The 14,483-nt window shown below is 43.4% G+C and overlaps 1 protein-coding gene across 1 annotated transcript in view; it reads left to right on the top strand.

Moving 5' to 3' along the window:
• Positions 1–6,371, top strand: part of LOC118144904 (phosphoinositide 3-kinase regulatory subunit 6-like) — a 33,327-nt gene extending 26,956 nt beyond the window's left edge. Inside the window, 6 exon segments of the mRNA XM_078345427.1 lie at positions 1,702–1,782; positions 1,784–1,813; positions 2,144–2,234; positions 2,582–2,652; positions 3,308–3,398; positions 6,241–6,371. Coding sequence (XP_078201553.1) covers positions 1,702–1,782; positions 1,784–1,813; positions 2,144–2,234; positions 2,582–2,652; positions 3,308–3,398; positions 6,241–6,371 — 495 coding nt within the window.
• The last annotated feature ends 8,112 nt before the right edge of the window (positions 6,372–14,483 follow it).

The raw sequence follows: 14,483 nt of genomic DNA, 5'->3' as shown, positions 1-14,483 counted from the left end.
AGAGATCTGCTGTGAGTCTGATGGGCTTTCCTTTGTGGGTGACCCGACCTTTCTCTCTGGCTGCCCTTACTATTTTCTCCTTCATTTCAACCTTTTTGAATCTGACAATTATGTGCCTTGGGGTTGCTCTTCTTGTGGAATATCTTTGTGGTGTTCTCTGTATTTCCTGCATTTGAGTGTTGGCCTGTCTTGCTAGGTGGGGTAAATTTTCCTGGATAATATCCTGGAGTATTTTCCAGCTTGAATTCATTCTCTTCATCACATTCTGGTACACCTATCAAACGTAGGTTTGGTCTCTTCACATAGTCCCACATTTCTTGGAGACTTTGTTCATTCCTTTTTGTGCTTTTTTCTCTGAATTTGGTTTCTCATTTTATTTCATTCAGTTGATCTTCGACTTCTGATATTCTTTCTTCTGCTTGGTCAATTCAGCTGTTGAAACTTGTGCATGCTTTTCGAAGTTCTCGTATTGTGTTTTTCAGCTCCTACCATAGTTTTTAAAACTAAAATAAATATGTATAAATCATACATATTTATGTATGATTTATGAATCAAATCTTCCTTTTATATTAGCAGCAGGTACTACCCAAGAGCTCTACATTTTGCTTTATCATTTGATTGATGTGGTTTATTCAAATAAGGATATTTAGGGGTACACATTTTCTGGATTATACCTGATCTGAAAATGTCTCTGCATACACACAAAAGACCATTTAGCTGGGTATTAGAATGCTTTTTCCTTGAAACTTGGAGGATATTACAGTAAAACATTTGATGCAGGCCCCATTTGTGCTCCTTTGCTGGTAGCTATTTTTCTCTTCCAGGACACTGTAAGATTCTGGTTTTCCTCTTCTTCTTGTAACTACCAATTTGAATGACCCTATGCTTACTCCAAAAGCAGTTTCCACATGAAGAGACCAGAAACATTGTGAACAATGACAGCATTATTAGAATAAATTCATAGCTTCTCAGTGTGACCCTTTCAAAAGGAACATATTTTAGTACACCAGATGTGAAAGTCAAAAGAGATCTCACAGGATCAAATATGAGTTGAATAAAATCAACTCTGAGCTTTCTTCCAACCCTGACATCATTATCACTTTCTGTGCAGAGATTCTGAAAACACAGTCACTATGCTTTATCATCATATGGGACTGGGGAAGGACTGGAAAACAAGATGCATAGGTCATTCCCAATAACACGCATACCTTAATTAACCTATTAACAGATGCAGAGACCTCCAGAGCTGAACAAGACATCAGATCATCTGGTCCAACCTCTCATTTTCTCTAGAAGGAAATTCAGGCCTCAGAGAGTTTGAATAACTTGCCCACGGCTGCCTGCCCAATGGCAAGTCGCCCATCCAAGCTTGGAACCCAGTCTTGGCTCTCTCTTATTAGGTTCACTCTCGAGCATCCTGTCTCCCCAGTCACTTAGCACAGTGCCTCACACATAGCAGTGCTCAGTATTCTCTGTAGAATTGAAATGAGTCAGATTCCCTAAGGAGGTGGGGCTCTGGAAAGGAATATTTTGATTGGGAGTGTAAATCGGGTGGTGGGAAAGGCTTGGAATGTGTTGAAAGACACACTGGGTTAGTGCATTCCAGAGATGTAGGGGCTTGGTGTTTCTTTTTGAAGAAAATGGCATCTCCCACAGTGGCCTGGGGGGAGACGGTGAAAACGTTACCTGCCTCCCTCACAGCCTCCTTCCCTGGACACATCCCGGATTGTGGACCACTTCATCCTAGATGTCCTCACCTACTATGTCCACATGGGCACCCAAACCCATTTACTTCCAGATCTATACAGTCAAGGTAAGCACCCCACTGGAGACTCCAAGTGTACTTGTCAGGCTGCTGGACCCCAGGACCCCACAGATTAAATACCCAGGCTCTGGGGAAACACTGGTCACCAGGCCACAAATTATGAACATACCCAGACATTCTTGGTTGTTAACATTATCTTCTTCATCTCTGAATGAACCATGTCATTATTAACTTCAAGACCTCAAATCCAAGAAATAGATCTTCTTTATGTGGAAGGGTTCTCCCTGGTCCCGGATCCCCAGAAATCAGAGAGAGAGAGAGAGAGTGAGAGAGAGATTTGGAAATCACACCAGGAAATATCACCCTCCCTCTCTCCAGATCTTCTTCAGTGACCTGAGCCAAGACCCTGCTGAGGACATTTTCCTCATTGAGCTCAAGGTGAAGATCCAAGATTCTAAATTCCCCAAAGGTAAACATCTGCTTCCCTTTTCCCAAAGGTCACAAAAGCCACCCCAACTCATCTTCTCCAAACTCTCATACTCCCGCCTCTCACCTGATGATGTCTGCACCCCCACAACCTCAGTGCTGCCCCTGCTCTGTTCCCTGCTTCTGCTGAATACCAGGGCTGCCCTTGATTCCCTCCAATGCCTCCCCAAGACTGAAAGGCAGCTTGGCTCCCTGACGCGTTGCCTTTCCATCCGGGGAGATGGATGGATGGGTAAACCCAGCAGCTCAGTTCCTGTTTTCAGAGAGGTGGGAAGTCAGGGTGAGAGGGCTGGGAATCTCCACACCAAGTCTCTTCTCATCTCCCTGCATATGGCTTTTCACCCAGGAGGAGAAGCGTGGCCAAGGGCCCAGGGGCAGAGCTCTCCCTGTGTTACCAGAAGGTCAGTGTGCATGGGCATAGTCAGCAGGTGGCTAAGACGTACAGCTGGAGAGAACAGGCCTCAGGGACAAACAGTGAAGCAGACAGAGCCAAAGGAGTCTTCTGCCCTTTTCTTGAAGCTGCCTGCAGAGTTCCCCAGCCTTCAGGGAGTTTTACAGGGATGAGTGGTATTAAGTTGGCCTTACATATAGACAAAGAGGTGATCTAATTTAAGGAACAAGGGGGCTGACCCCTTGCTGAAAAATATTTTCCTTGCTAGCTGACCAGACACTTGAACTGATTTCACTAGAGATTTATTCTTTGGGATCTGGAAAGCTGAATATACTCTCTAGGGCTAGCAGTGCTACAAGCCTTTATCTGCTGGCCCTTATGGGACCTCAGTGACATAGACAAAACAGGGCCTGGCACAGTGGCTCATGCCTGTAATCCCAGTGTTTTGGGAGGCTGAGGTGAAAGGATTCCTTGTGGTCAGGAGTTGAAGACTGGGGTGGGCAACATAATGAAACCCCTGGCTCAAAAACACAATAATAATAACAAAAAGACTCTCACAGTGGAGTTGGCAAACAGGGGAGAGAGGCAGAACTGTGGATGTGGGGATGCGTGGGGAAGGGGTATGTCCTGAAGACCCCACCTGTTCCTCAATACCCCTCCCCCAGGCCTTGCTCAGCCACTGGCCCCGAGAGGTCACTGTTTCCCTGTGGCCCACTGGGCTGGTCCTGAAGGCCATTCCAGCCAGCAACACAGAAGGTGAGGAACAGGGAATGCAGAGCAAAGAAAGAGAGAAGAGTTGAGAAGGGCGATGCTGGGGAGAGGACATAGTGACAGAAGGGGAAGCCCTCCTGGTCATGGAATTGGAGCTAGGTCCAGGGCTTGGTGACTGCCTTCAGGTTGCTTGCCATGGGGTCACCCAGACTCTAGCACTGGCCTCTGGACTGAGCCTCAGCAGCCCGGTGAGACAAAGCTGGAAGGTGGAGGGACTCCAGGGAGGAGTTGTAGTTGGCCTCCTGCCTCAGAATTGAGCCCATGGGGCTAATTGTATTCTGTTTGGAAATTCTGGACTTTGAATGTCATTCCAAAAGAAATAGAGACAATAGAAAATGCCAATTTATGTGCATATAGTAAATTATAAATATTAGTTCATATTATGAGCTCCCTGGTCTCCTGGAATAATGCAAAGGATGGCAATACAGGTCCCTAACATTGCAAACATGCACCAGGACCCAAACAGTGAAGCATGTGAACCCTAGGAGATAGATATTATTAGTCTCAGCAACTTTTTACTAGAGAGAAAACTGAAGGAAAGAGAATAATTCACCCAACATCACCTCTGTGAGGAAGACCCAAAACTGAAATTCAAACCCAGGTATTCTCATGCAAGAGTTTATGTTCCTTACCACTGCCCCCCAGAATTGCCAAATCTCAACAGGCTAGACTTGGGGATGTTATTGGGTGATGCTTGGAAAAGATCATTTCAGAGCAAACAAGAAAGTTCATCCGGGCAGAATTATATCTTGTTCACCATCTATTGCCTTTGTCCATGACATATCCTGGCATGTAGTAGATACTTTACCAATACTGTGTAATACATGAAATGCTATTTTACATTAAAAAATTTGTTTTAAAAATAAATGATCACATTTAGAATATTCCAGAAGAAATGTGGAATGAAAATACACATGAGCCAGGTTGGAATGCTTATGAGGAAGCCAACTCTGATCCCTCCTCTCCTATGCAACTGCGAGTATTTACTTAGTCTCTGAAGTCACTGTGGCTTTGCTAGCATTCCAATTATGACACCTTTCTGACAAAAATGCATTTGTGTTCATCATCACAATATTGATCAAGTATCTACTACATTCCAGGATATGTCATGGACAAAGGGAATAGATGGTGAACAAGATATAATTCTGCCCGGGTGAACTTTCTTGTTTGCTCTGAAATGATCTTCTCCAGGCATCACCCGGTAACATCCCCTAAATCTAGTCTGTTGAAATGTAGGCATCATAGTGTCACAATTTTCTCAGCAGCTAGCACAAAGAAGGAACTCAAGAAATTATATCACTTCCCCCTTTTTTTTTTTTGTGAGACAGAGTCTCACTCCATCACCCAGGCAGAAGTGCAGTGGTATGATCTTGGATCACTGCAACCTCTGCCTCCCAGGTTCGAGCAATTCTCCTATCTTAGCTTCCTGAGTAGCAGGGATTACAGGTGCATGCCACTATGCCTGGCTAATTTTTCTATTTTTAGTAGAGACAGAGTTTCACCATGTTGGTCAGGCTAGTCTCAAACCCCTGACCTTGTGATCCATCCACCTCGGCCTCCCAAAGTGCTGTGATTACAGGCATGAATCACTGTGCCTGGCCATCATTTCCTAGTAAAATTGCCTCCAGGCAAGTTGAATTTGTGGATGAAACATGAAACTCCATCACAGCAAGACACTCTTTACCCACAGTTCTTTAACACCATGAAGGAGACAGGTAATTGAGGCAGCAGCTCTTAACCTAGAGGTGGCTCAGGAGCAGGCAGTCAAGGGCACGGGTCCAGAGCCAGATGGGCAGGGCTCACACCCCAGCTTTGCCACTATCTGTGTGACCTTAGGTGTGTGACTTGTATCCACTCCACCTGCTTTGTTTCCCCCATTTCTAAAATGGAGATAATAAATAGCTAATTTGTATGCATACAGCAAATGATAATGGTTAGCTCTTATTGTTCAAATTGTATTCTTTCCATTTCTCTCACAGACTGTCCCCCCTCCCAGCCCTAGTCTAGACCCTATCAGAACCCATCTGATGATGCCAGCAGCCTCCATACAGCACAGACTTCTATGAACCCTCTATAGTTGGCAGGGAGGAACTAAGCCTGGCAGCAGGCACACAGTAATGATTTTTGACACATTATACATTATTAAGCAACCCTGTCTCTACTAGAAATACACAAAAGAAGATTAGGCAGGTGTGGCAGTGCACATCTGTAATCCCAGCCACTCAGGAGGCTGAGGCAGGAGAGTCGCTTGAACCTGGGAGGCAGAGGTTGCAGTGACCGAGATCATGCCACTGCACTCCAGCCTGGGTGACAGAGTGAGACTTTGTCCCAAAAATAAATAAATAAATAAACCTATAATTAAAAAAAAGAAAGTCAGAGAAACACTCAACCTGTTGGCACTAATGCCCTCCTCACCCACTTGGTGCCTCTGTCCTGCACAACCTCCCTAGCTAGGTGCTTTGTATATTGTTAGCATGCCCAAGAGCTACAGAAGTTCAAGAGAACTTCTAGAACTTTATTCCTTTTTAAAAGGGGTGCAGGAGGAAATAATGAAAGGGTACTGGGTGGTGATTTAGCTTGGCGATGGCTGGTGACCTGAGGATACAGAAACTTGTGGATTCTTCAGGGAAGGAAGATGGACGATTGAGAAGGAGGTCCAACTTGGCTAGGACCAAGCAGATCCGGGAAGTGGGAGCCCAGGGAGGAGTGAGAGGGCTCGGGGTGTCAAGATGGGTTCATGGAGATCTTGAGACCTAGAATCTTAAACTCCTCTACTTTCCATGAGGTCCATTTACAGCCGCCCCCTGCCCCCACCAATCTCATTCAGTTTCAGGATCTCCTCATTGCCGCCTGCCTGCTGCTCCTGTCACAGACCACACGTGTCTGAATGTTAGCGTGACAGAGGTCGTCAAGTCCTCCAACTTGGTGGAAAGGTCCTTCTCTGTAAGTACTAAGTAGACTGGGAAAGGGAGACAGCCAGCTGGAACAGTGGCAGGTGGCTGGGAGCCCAGAGGGGAGGGTATTCAAAGAAGGAACTGACTTCCCAGCCTTCTGAGCCTTTGCTATTGGATCGGACCTTCTTGTTGGAAGGAATCTGCTTTTCAAGCAGTCTGTTTGAAGTGCAGAGTGCCCACTGGTATAAGGAAAGCCCTTTAAAAGTCAAAGCCCTAATCTCCATCTGCTGACCATTTGAGGACCCAAGACATACCCAGATTACTGCAAAATGCACCTAGGTTCTGTTATCCTAGGTGCCACAGCACAGCCAGACTCCCAAACAACAACAGCCCAACCTTTGACCATTTCAAACCAGCTCTTTCAATACCCTTGCCCTTTGCCCTTTTTCCTTTGCCCATATCAATACTTTTTTTCTTCTTGAGATGGAGTTTCACTTTGTCACCCAGGCTGGAGTGCAGTGGTGCAATCTTGGCTCACTGCAACGACCACCTCACAGGTTCAAGCGATTCTCCTGCCTCAGCCTCTCGAGTAGCTGTGATTATAGGCGCACATCACCACACCTGGCTAATTTTTTGTAATTTTAGTAGTGACAGGGTTTCGCCATGTTGACCAAGCTGTTCTCAAACTTCTGAACTAAGGTGATTCACCTGCCTCAGCCTCCCAAAGCACTGGGATTACAGGTGTGAGCCACCATGCCCAGTCAGTACTTACTGATACAGACTATCCATTTTCTCTCTACCTATGGCCTCTCTGGACTTCACCTTCCCTCAGCTTGGCTTTGGCACCCCATGATTGTGCCTGAACCACGTTCTCACTGATGTCCTCCCCTCCATGCCTCATCCATCAGTCTGACACTCTGATTTAGGTCAAGCCACCTACTTAGTCTGTATGCCCAGGTGGCCAAGTGCTTCTGGAATAACCCCTGCATCCCCATTGATCAGATCTGCAGCAAACTCATGACCTCCCTCTCACCCAGATCCTTGGGATCACTCAGCCCTTTCCTCACCCATCCCCTCCTGGCTCTTCTCTATCTGTTTGCAGTTCTCTTTCCCCTAGCTTTGACCTCTTCCTCTCCACTGCTCCTTCTGCTTAGCCTATACCTACTCAGGTCTTTTCCATCATAAAAGAAAAAAAAAGGGCAAAAAATCCCAACTCTCTCATGACCCAACTACCTCTCTAGCTACCCACTGCATCCCCTTCCTTCCCTTCTCAGTCAAGCTCCTTGAAAGATACAGCTCGAAGAGTATCCAACTCCTTATCAATGACTTCTACCCATGACCATCTGCTTACACAGGTCCCACTGTGGCAAAGTCGCCTCCATGTTGCCAAAACCAGTGGTCACTTTTTGGCCCTTATATTTCTTTATTTCTTAAGATAATGCTTCATTTTGTTTGTTTTTTTAGACAAAATGTCACTTTTTTGCCAAGTTGGAGGGCAGTGGCACAATCTTGGCTCACTGCAACCTCCAACTCCCTGGTTCAAGCAGTTCTCCTGCCTCAGCCTCCCGAGTACCTGGGATTACAGGCACACACCACTACAACCAGTTAATTTTTTTTTTAGTAGAGATGGGGTTTCACCATGTTGGCCAGGATGATCTCCATCTGCTGACCTTGTGATCTGCCCACCTCAGCCTCCCTTACAGGCATGAGGCACCATGCCCGACCAAGACAATGTTTTAACCTATACACAAAAGTTTCATTATTTATTTTGGAAAATACGGAAAAGCACAAAAAAAATACATTCACTAGTATTCTCAATCCCTGAAGAGGATGACTATTAACATTTTCAAGTGTAAACACCAAACCTTTTTTTCTAGATATTTTAAGATAATTGATAGCTACACTACATACTGGTCTGTACCTTGGTGTTTTTGCTCAAAAATATATTAAAACCTTGTAAATAGATCTTGATGGGACCTTGCTTTGGTCATTAAATATGTTTTGTATCATTAAGTACATGTCAGTATTTATTATACAATAGTTGCCTATACCTGTATAATTATGTAAATAAATTATAAGAAGACATTTAAGTTAGTTCTCATTTTTCACCATTACAAGCATAATGTGAGAAATTTTGTTAGGGGTAAATATGTGCTAAAAATCAGGTTATGTCTTTTTAGAAAAGTGCCTAGAAGTGAAATCATTCAGTTGGGTTGCATCATTTTTATATATTTTGCCAAACTTCTCTCCAGAAATTCTACACCAAGTTCCAATCTGATTGTAGTGTTTGAGTGACAGTTTTGCAGTACAATTCACATATTGATTGATTTTTTTCATCTTCCCAAATTTGATTTTCCAACTTTTCATTATTTTGTTTCTTTTATTACCGTTAGTGAAGTTGAATACTTTCTTGTATTTCTATTTCTTCATTCACGTAATTCCTGTTTATATTCTCATCCCATACTAATATCCTGTTGTATAGTGTGAGGACATTAACCCCTTATTTGTCATACATTTTGGAAATACTTTTCCCTGTTTATCTTTTGATGCTTTTTTAACCTAAAAGAACTTTATATTGTGATGTAGCAAAATCTACCAATCATTTTTCTTTAATGATTACTGACTCTGATATGATTAAAATTACATATATCTAAAGACCATATCTCCCTGAATTTAAGGCATACCATAATTTTACATATTACTAAGAAAGAAACAATGCTTTCTAAACTATGGGCAATGCTTTCTTATCACATTGGATGCAAAATACACCCTAATTTTAGCGATGCTAAAATGTGTTTTAGAATCAAAATGTCGTGCCTGTTTAGTAGTAGTATGCTGTTCCTTCCTTGTGGTTTTATTCTTTTATTTCTTTACTCATTCTAAACATTTTTAATTTTATGTAGAAAATAAAAAGTTCCTCTTCAAAGTTTTCCTTCTTATTAAAGAATAATAGTACTAAATGTCAGAAATAATAGTTTACTAACTTTCTTACAACGACTTCTTGCTTTTTGCTAATAACTTTGTTATGCCCTATCCACGTAGTACGTTCTATGTCCTTGTACTTTAACCAAGATATCTGTACTGGATGTGTTAACAAGCATGTCCCAGCTTGCAGCCTATGCCCCTTTGACTTCCTCTTTTCCTTTGTTCTCCATTGCCTTTACCTATTTATAAAAGTTTTCAGTTGTTAACTAATCAGGTTCAGTTTAGATTGTGCTAGCTCCAACCAACAGAGATCAGACACAGCAGTAAGGACTGAACGTGTAAGGAATAAATATGCCTGCCTTTCCTTTGTTCATTGTATGCTTGTGGCAAGATGGCTAACAAGTGGTACCCTTTCTGCAGAAAGTAAAATTGCCTTGCTGAGAAAAGTTTTTGTCTGAATGCTAATTTTTCTTTGTGGTACTTAGGAACAAGGATTCTGTCTCTAACATTTTATAATCTGATCTATGTAATTACATTATCTGTAATTACTGGGAGTCTAATCCTTCTGTTTACTGGGTTCACTGAACCCCTGCCCATGGTAGCTTAATTCCGTATTTTTCAGTTATGAGTTCATATTTCTTGGGGATTTGTCTGTGGGAAAACTGGTTGGAAAAATTGTTCTTCTAGCGAAATTCTGAATTTGTTTTTGCTAACTGTCTCAGAGATGTTATCAGCTCAGGACCATATTTTGGCTGAGAAATTTCCAGAGCGTGAAGATAATGTACATTTATACCTCAAATTCACATCAGGATGGGCTTGTAGCTAAGAATTTCCAGGAAAGGCTTGCCTTCCTTACTCATAGCACAAGCCAAAGTGGGTCGGCTTTTCCTCTGTGGTCTTCCCTATTTCTGTTTTTGTTTTTTCATTTGTTTCTTTTGTTTTATTTTGCTTTCTAGTCTTTCACTCAGAATGTAGCCTTCAAGAATACCTGCTTCATTCAGGCACACAGCATTGTCTACCATCTCACATGGCTATTTAAACCCAAGTCCTTTGATTCCTGATTATTAACAAACGTTCCTAGGACAGCCAAAGCATCTGACTTAGTAATTTCAACTTCTTTGGAATTTATTGACATTTTATTCATTGCCTGGTACATGATCAACTTTTTAATATTCAGTGGCAACTAAAAATATATGTTTGCTTTCTATACATAAAATATATGAAATATGATCTTTAGTTATTAAATCAAAAATATTATATTACTATAATCTGCAAATTTAAAATATTTTTTTGTCTACTTTATCTGGTCAAAACTGAAAGAGGTTTGTGGAGTTCCTGCTATGGTTTTGATTTTGTCAATTCTATCTGGATTTCTTTGAATGTGAACTTTCTTCTAGTTTTGATGCTGCTGTTATATAATATGATGCCTTCTTATGCCTAGTCTTTGTATGAGACTGTTTTTTTTTTCCTCTCTCTCTCTCTGGAAACCTTAGATAGTTTATTTCAGAGAAGATATCACAGGAATACACCTTGGTGGGATCTTTTTTCATTCATCATTTTGGACCTTTGATGGACATTCTCACTCTGGAGACTTGTATCTTTCAGTTACCAGATGCTTTCTAATACAATCTTTAAAATAATTTCCTTCCCTTTATTTCTTTGGTTTCTCTTCCTACTATAATTAGTAGGATGCTTGACCTCCTAGATTAATGCTTTAAGTGTCTCATCTTTTCTTTCCCATGGTCCTTCTCTTTGTCATTTCTTCAACTTTGGGGGAGTTTTCTTCAAATTCATTTACTGGTTATTTAAACTATTTAGAAACTCTTTGCTTCTGGTTATTCATTTTTAATAGCATTCTAGCTTCATGGATGTATCTCTGAAGATATTATTTATTTCAAATTTTATTCTGCTCTCTGAATTGTGTCTGTTTTCTTGGAATTCTTGTTTTCTGTTTGCTTGTTGTAGTATCTCTTAATGTTAGGTCTCTCTTAGTATGTTCTCTCGACTCGGCATGGTGGCTCACACCTGTAATCCCAGCACTTTGGGAGGCCAAGGAGGGTGGATAATGAGGTCAGGAGTTTGAGACCAGCCTGGCCAACATGGTGAAGCCCTGTCTCTACAAAAATACAAAACTTAGCTGGGCATGGTGTTGGGTGCCTATAATCCCAGCTACTCGGGAGGCTGAGGCAGAAGAATCATTTGAACCCAGGAGGTGGAGGTTGTAGTGAGCCAAGATCACACCATTGCACTTCAGCCTGGGTGACAGGGCAAGACTTCATCTCAAAAAAAATGGCCTCTCTCTTAACTCAAGAGTGGGGCACTAAAAATCGGATTCAATGGTGGGCTTCTCAGTGTGCAGTCAGAAGGCCATGGTCCTTTCCATGGGGGGAACCCAGATGGCAGTATCTGCAAGTCTCTTTGCTAGAACAGTTTTGATTTTCCAGAAATGAGTACTTTGGGCTCCTGCCTCAGTGAGTAAAGGGGGACAGGAATGAGGAGTGGATAAGCCTGAATATGCTTGTCACTCTGGAGCTGAGCTGGGAAAGGGGACGGGTCTCACCATTCAGTCAGCAAACTTCCATGTAACCCATCTCTTTGGAATACAGGACTTCACTCCATCCTCCTCCATTTGTGGTGGTCTCCAAGCCCAGAGTCTCTCTGGTTCTGTTTCTATGGTTTCTGTGGCAAGGGTAGGGTTCATTGCTTCACTGAGTAGAAGATTAGCAATCCAGCTGCTCCTCAAGCCAGCTTTCACTCATTTCTCCTTTGTCAGGCTCCTACTGATCCCTACCATCTGTGGATCCTGGTACCTCCAGCTCATACACCTTACCAGAGTTTTGAATCTTTCCCAAAGCTTCCTTATGCTTGACCTTCCTCTTCCATGATAAGTAACCCAAGCCATTTCTCTATCCTTTCTCTGCACTTCATTATAGTCTAGCACTTGAGTTGTCTTCTAGTTCAATTAAAGGTGTACCTACTTGTTTTAAGGTGAATCACAAGGTGGGGGGGATGAGAAAATGCATACTCTGCCATTGTGAAACCAGAAGTTCTTGTATCTTTATTTATTTATTTATTTTATTTATTTTGAAATGGTGTCTTACCCTGCCACCAGGCTGGAGTACAGAGGCCCAATCTCGGCTCACTGCAACCTCCACCTCCCAGGTTCAAGTGGTTCTCCTGCCTCAGCCTCCTGAGTAGCTGGGCCTACAGGCATGTACCACCATGTGCCTGGCTAATTTTTGTATTTTTAGGAGAGATGAGGTTTTACCATGTTGGCCAGGATGGTCTTGATCTCTTGACCTCGTGATCTGCTCTCCTCAGCCTCCTAAAGTACAGGAATTACAGGAATGAGCCGCTGTGCCCAGCCATCTTTTTATTTTTAAGATATTTTTCTTTTATTTTAGATATGCCTCTTGTAAAGAGCATGTGATTGGATTTTGTTCTGACTCAGTCTGAAAGTCTTTGTGTTTCTTTTTAATATAGTAAAAAACACATAACATAAAATTTATCATCTTACCATGTTTTAAGTGTCCAGTTCAGTGGTGTTAAGTACATTCTCATTGTCGTGAAACATATTTGTTTTTGTTTTTGACAAATGATAATTTAATCCATTGACACTAACTTTATGTGCTATTTGGTATGACTCTGCTGTCATGTTGTGTTTTCTGATTTTTTAAGTGCTTTTTTGCCATATTTTTATGTTTCTTTTTGCTATATTGCTCAGGTTTTGTTTCCTCATTTCCTCCCTCTGATTATATGGAAGTTATATGTCCCTCCCTCCCTCCCTCCCTTCCTTCCTCCCTTCCTTCCTTCATCACATTCTTGCTCTGTCACCAGGCTGGAGTGCATGGAGACATCTCAGGTCATGGCAATCTCTGCTTCCCAGGTTCAAGCCATTCCCCAACCTCAGCCTCCAAAGTAGCTGGGATTACAGGCATGGGCCACCACACCCAGGTAATTTTCATATTTTTAGTAGAGACGGGGTTTCACCATGTTGGCCAGGATGGTCTTGATCGCCAGACCTCATGATACACCTGCATTGGCCTCCCAAAGTGTTGGGATTACAGGCATGACCCACTGCGCCTGGCCATAGGTACTCCTTTTCTGTGAGTGTTTACCTATAAATTAAAAATATTTTCACTTGGAGGACTCAAGATGGCGCTGTGAGAACAACCCAGGATTGGAGCTCTCATTGAATCTGCAAACAGGTGAGTTGGAGCTGCATTTCCAGACTGATCTTTGTTGCCCACAGAACGGGGAAACTCCCAAGTATAAAAAAGACACGGGACGCCAGGCAGTAGGTCTGCCTGGCGAAGCCGCAGCTGGGGTGGCGGCAGCCGGCCCTACCCAGCAATCCCAACAGGGCGCACTTGTCCAAGTGCCCTGTTGAACCGGCAACCTGAGACTTGAGAGGGCTGGACTTGAGACTGAACGAGACTTGGACAGTAGGCCAGCCCAGGGGATTGCAGGGACAGATCGTTTGGGATACCCAGTGGGACGAACAAAACGCAGTTTCAAACTATCCCGAGCAGACGGTACGAGACGCTCTGTGGGGGAGTGCGTCCACCACTACCAAGGCAACCCGCCCCAACTGAGATACACGCCCACTGCTGAAGCAGCCAGCCATTGCCGAGGCAACCCGTCCCTACTGAGATACATGCCCACAGCTGACACAGCCTTCCGTTGGCAAGGCAACCCGTCCCTACTGAGATACACACCCACTGCTGACGCAGCCTGCCATTGCCAAGACAACACACTACAACAAATATACTCCACCGCAGGGTGTGGCAGAGACCACAGCAGAGCCTGCAGGAACATGGCAAATCACACAACAGCAGGGCGGAGCCTCGGCAGCCAAACAGTGGCTAGTCTGCCTTCTAGCTGGGCAGGACACCTCAACGGACATCGAAAAATAAAGCCCGAACCCCCCAACACAGAGCATTTGAGAAAAAAAGCGTTTTTTTAATGAGCTCTGTTGCAACAGAATCAGACGTAGCAGCCTAACAGCCCTGAATGAACAACAGAGCTCACAGCTCAGCAATTGAGCTCCAAAAAAGTACAGACTGTCTCCTCAGGCAGCTCCCTGACCCCTCTATATACAAAAGACTGACATTTGGCAGGCATCATCCTGGGACAAAGATAGCAGAAAAAGAAACGGGGAGCATCCCTCACTGTGCCACAGCTACTAGAGGTGCACCCCAGACAAGCAGGGCCTGGAGTGGACCTCAGCAGTTGTACAGCGAAGGGGCTA

This window comes from Callithrix jacchus, chromosome 1, assembly GCF_049354715.1.
Source record: "Callithrix jacchus isolate 240 chromosome 1, calJac240_pri, whole genome shotgun sequence".
Classification (NCBI taxonomy): Eukaryota; Metazoa; Chordata; class Mammalia; order Primates; family Cebidae; genus Callithrix; species Callithrix jacchus.
Note: the sequence above shows the minus strand (reverse complement) of the source record. Positions and strands in the feature narration are given on the sequence as shown.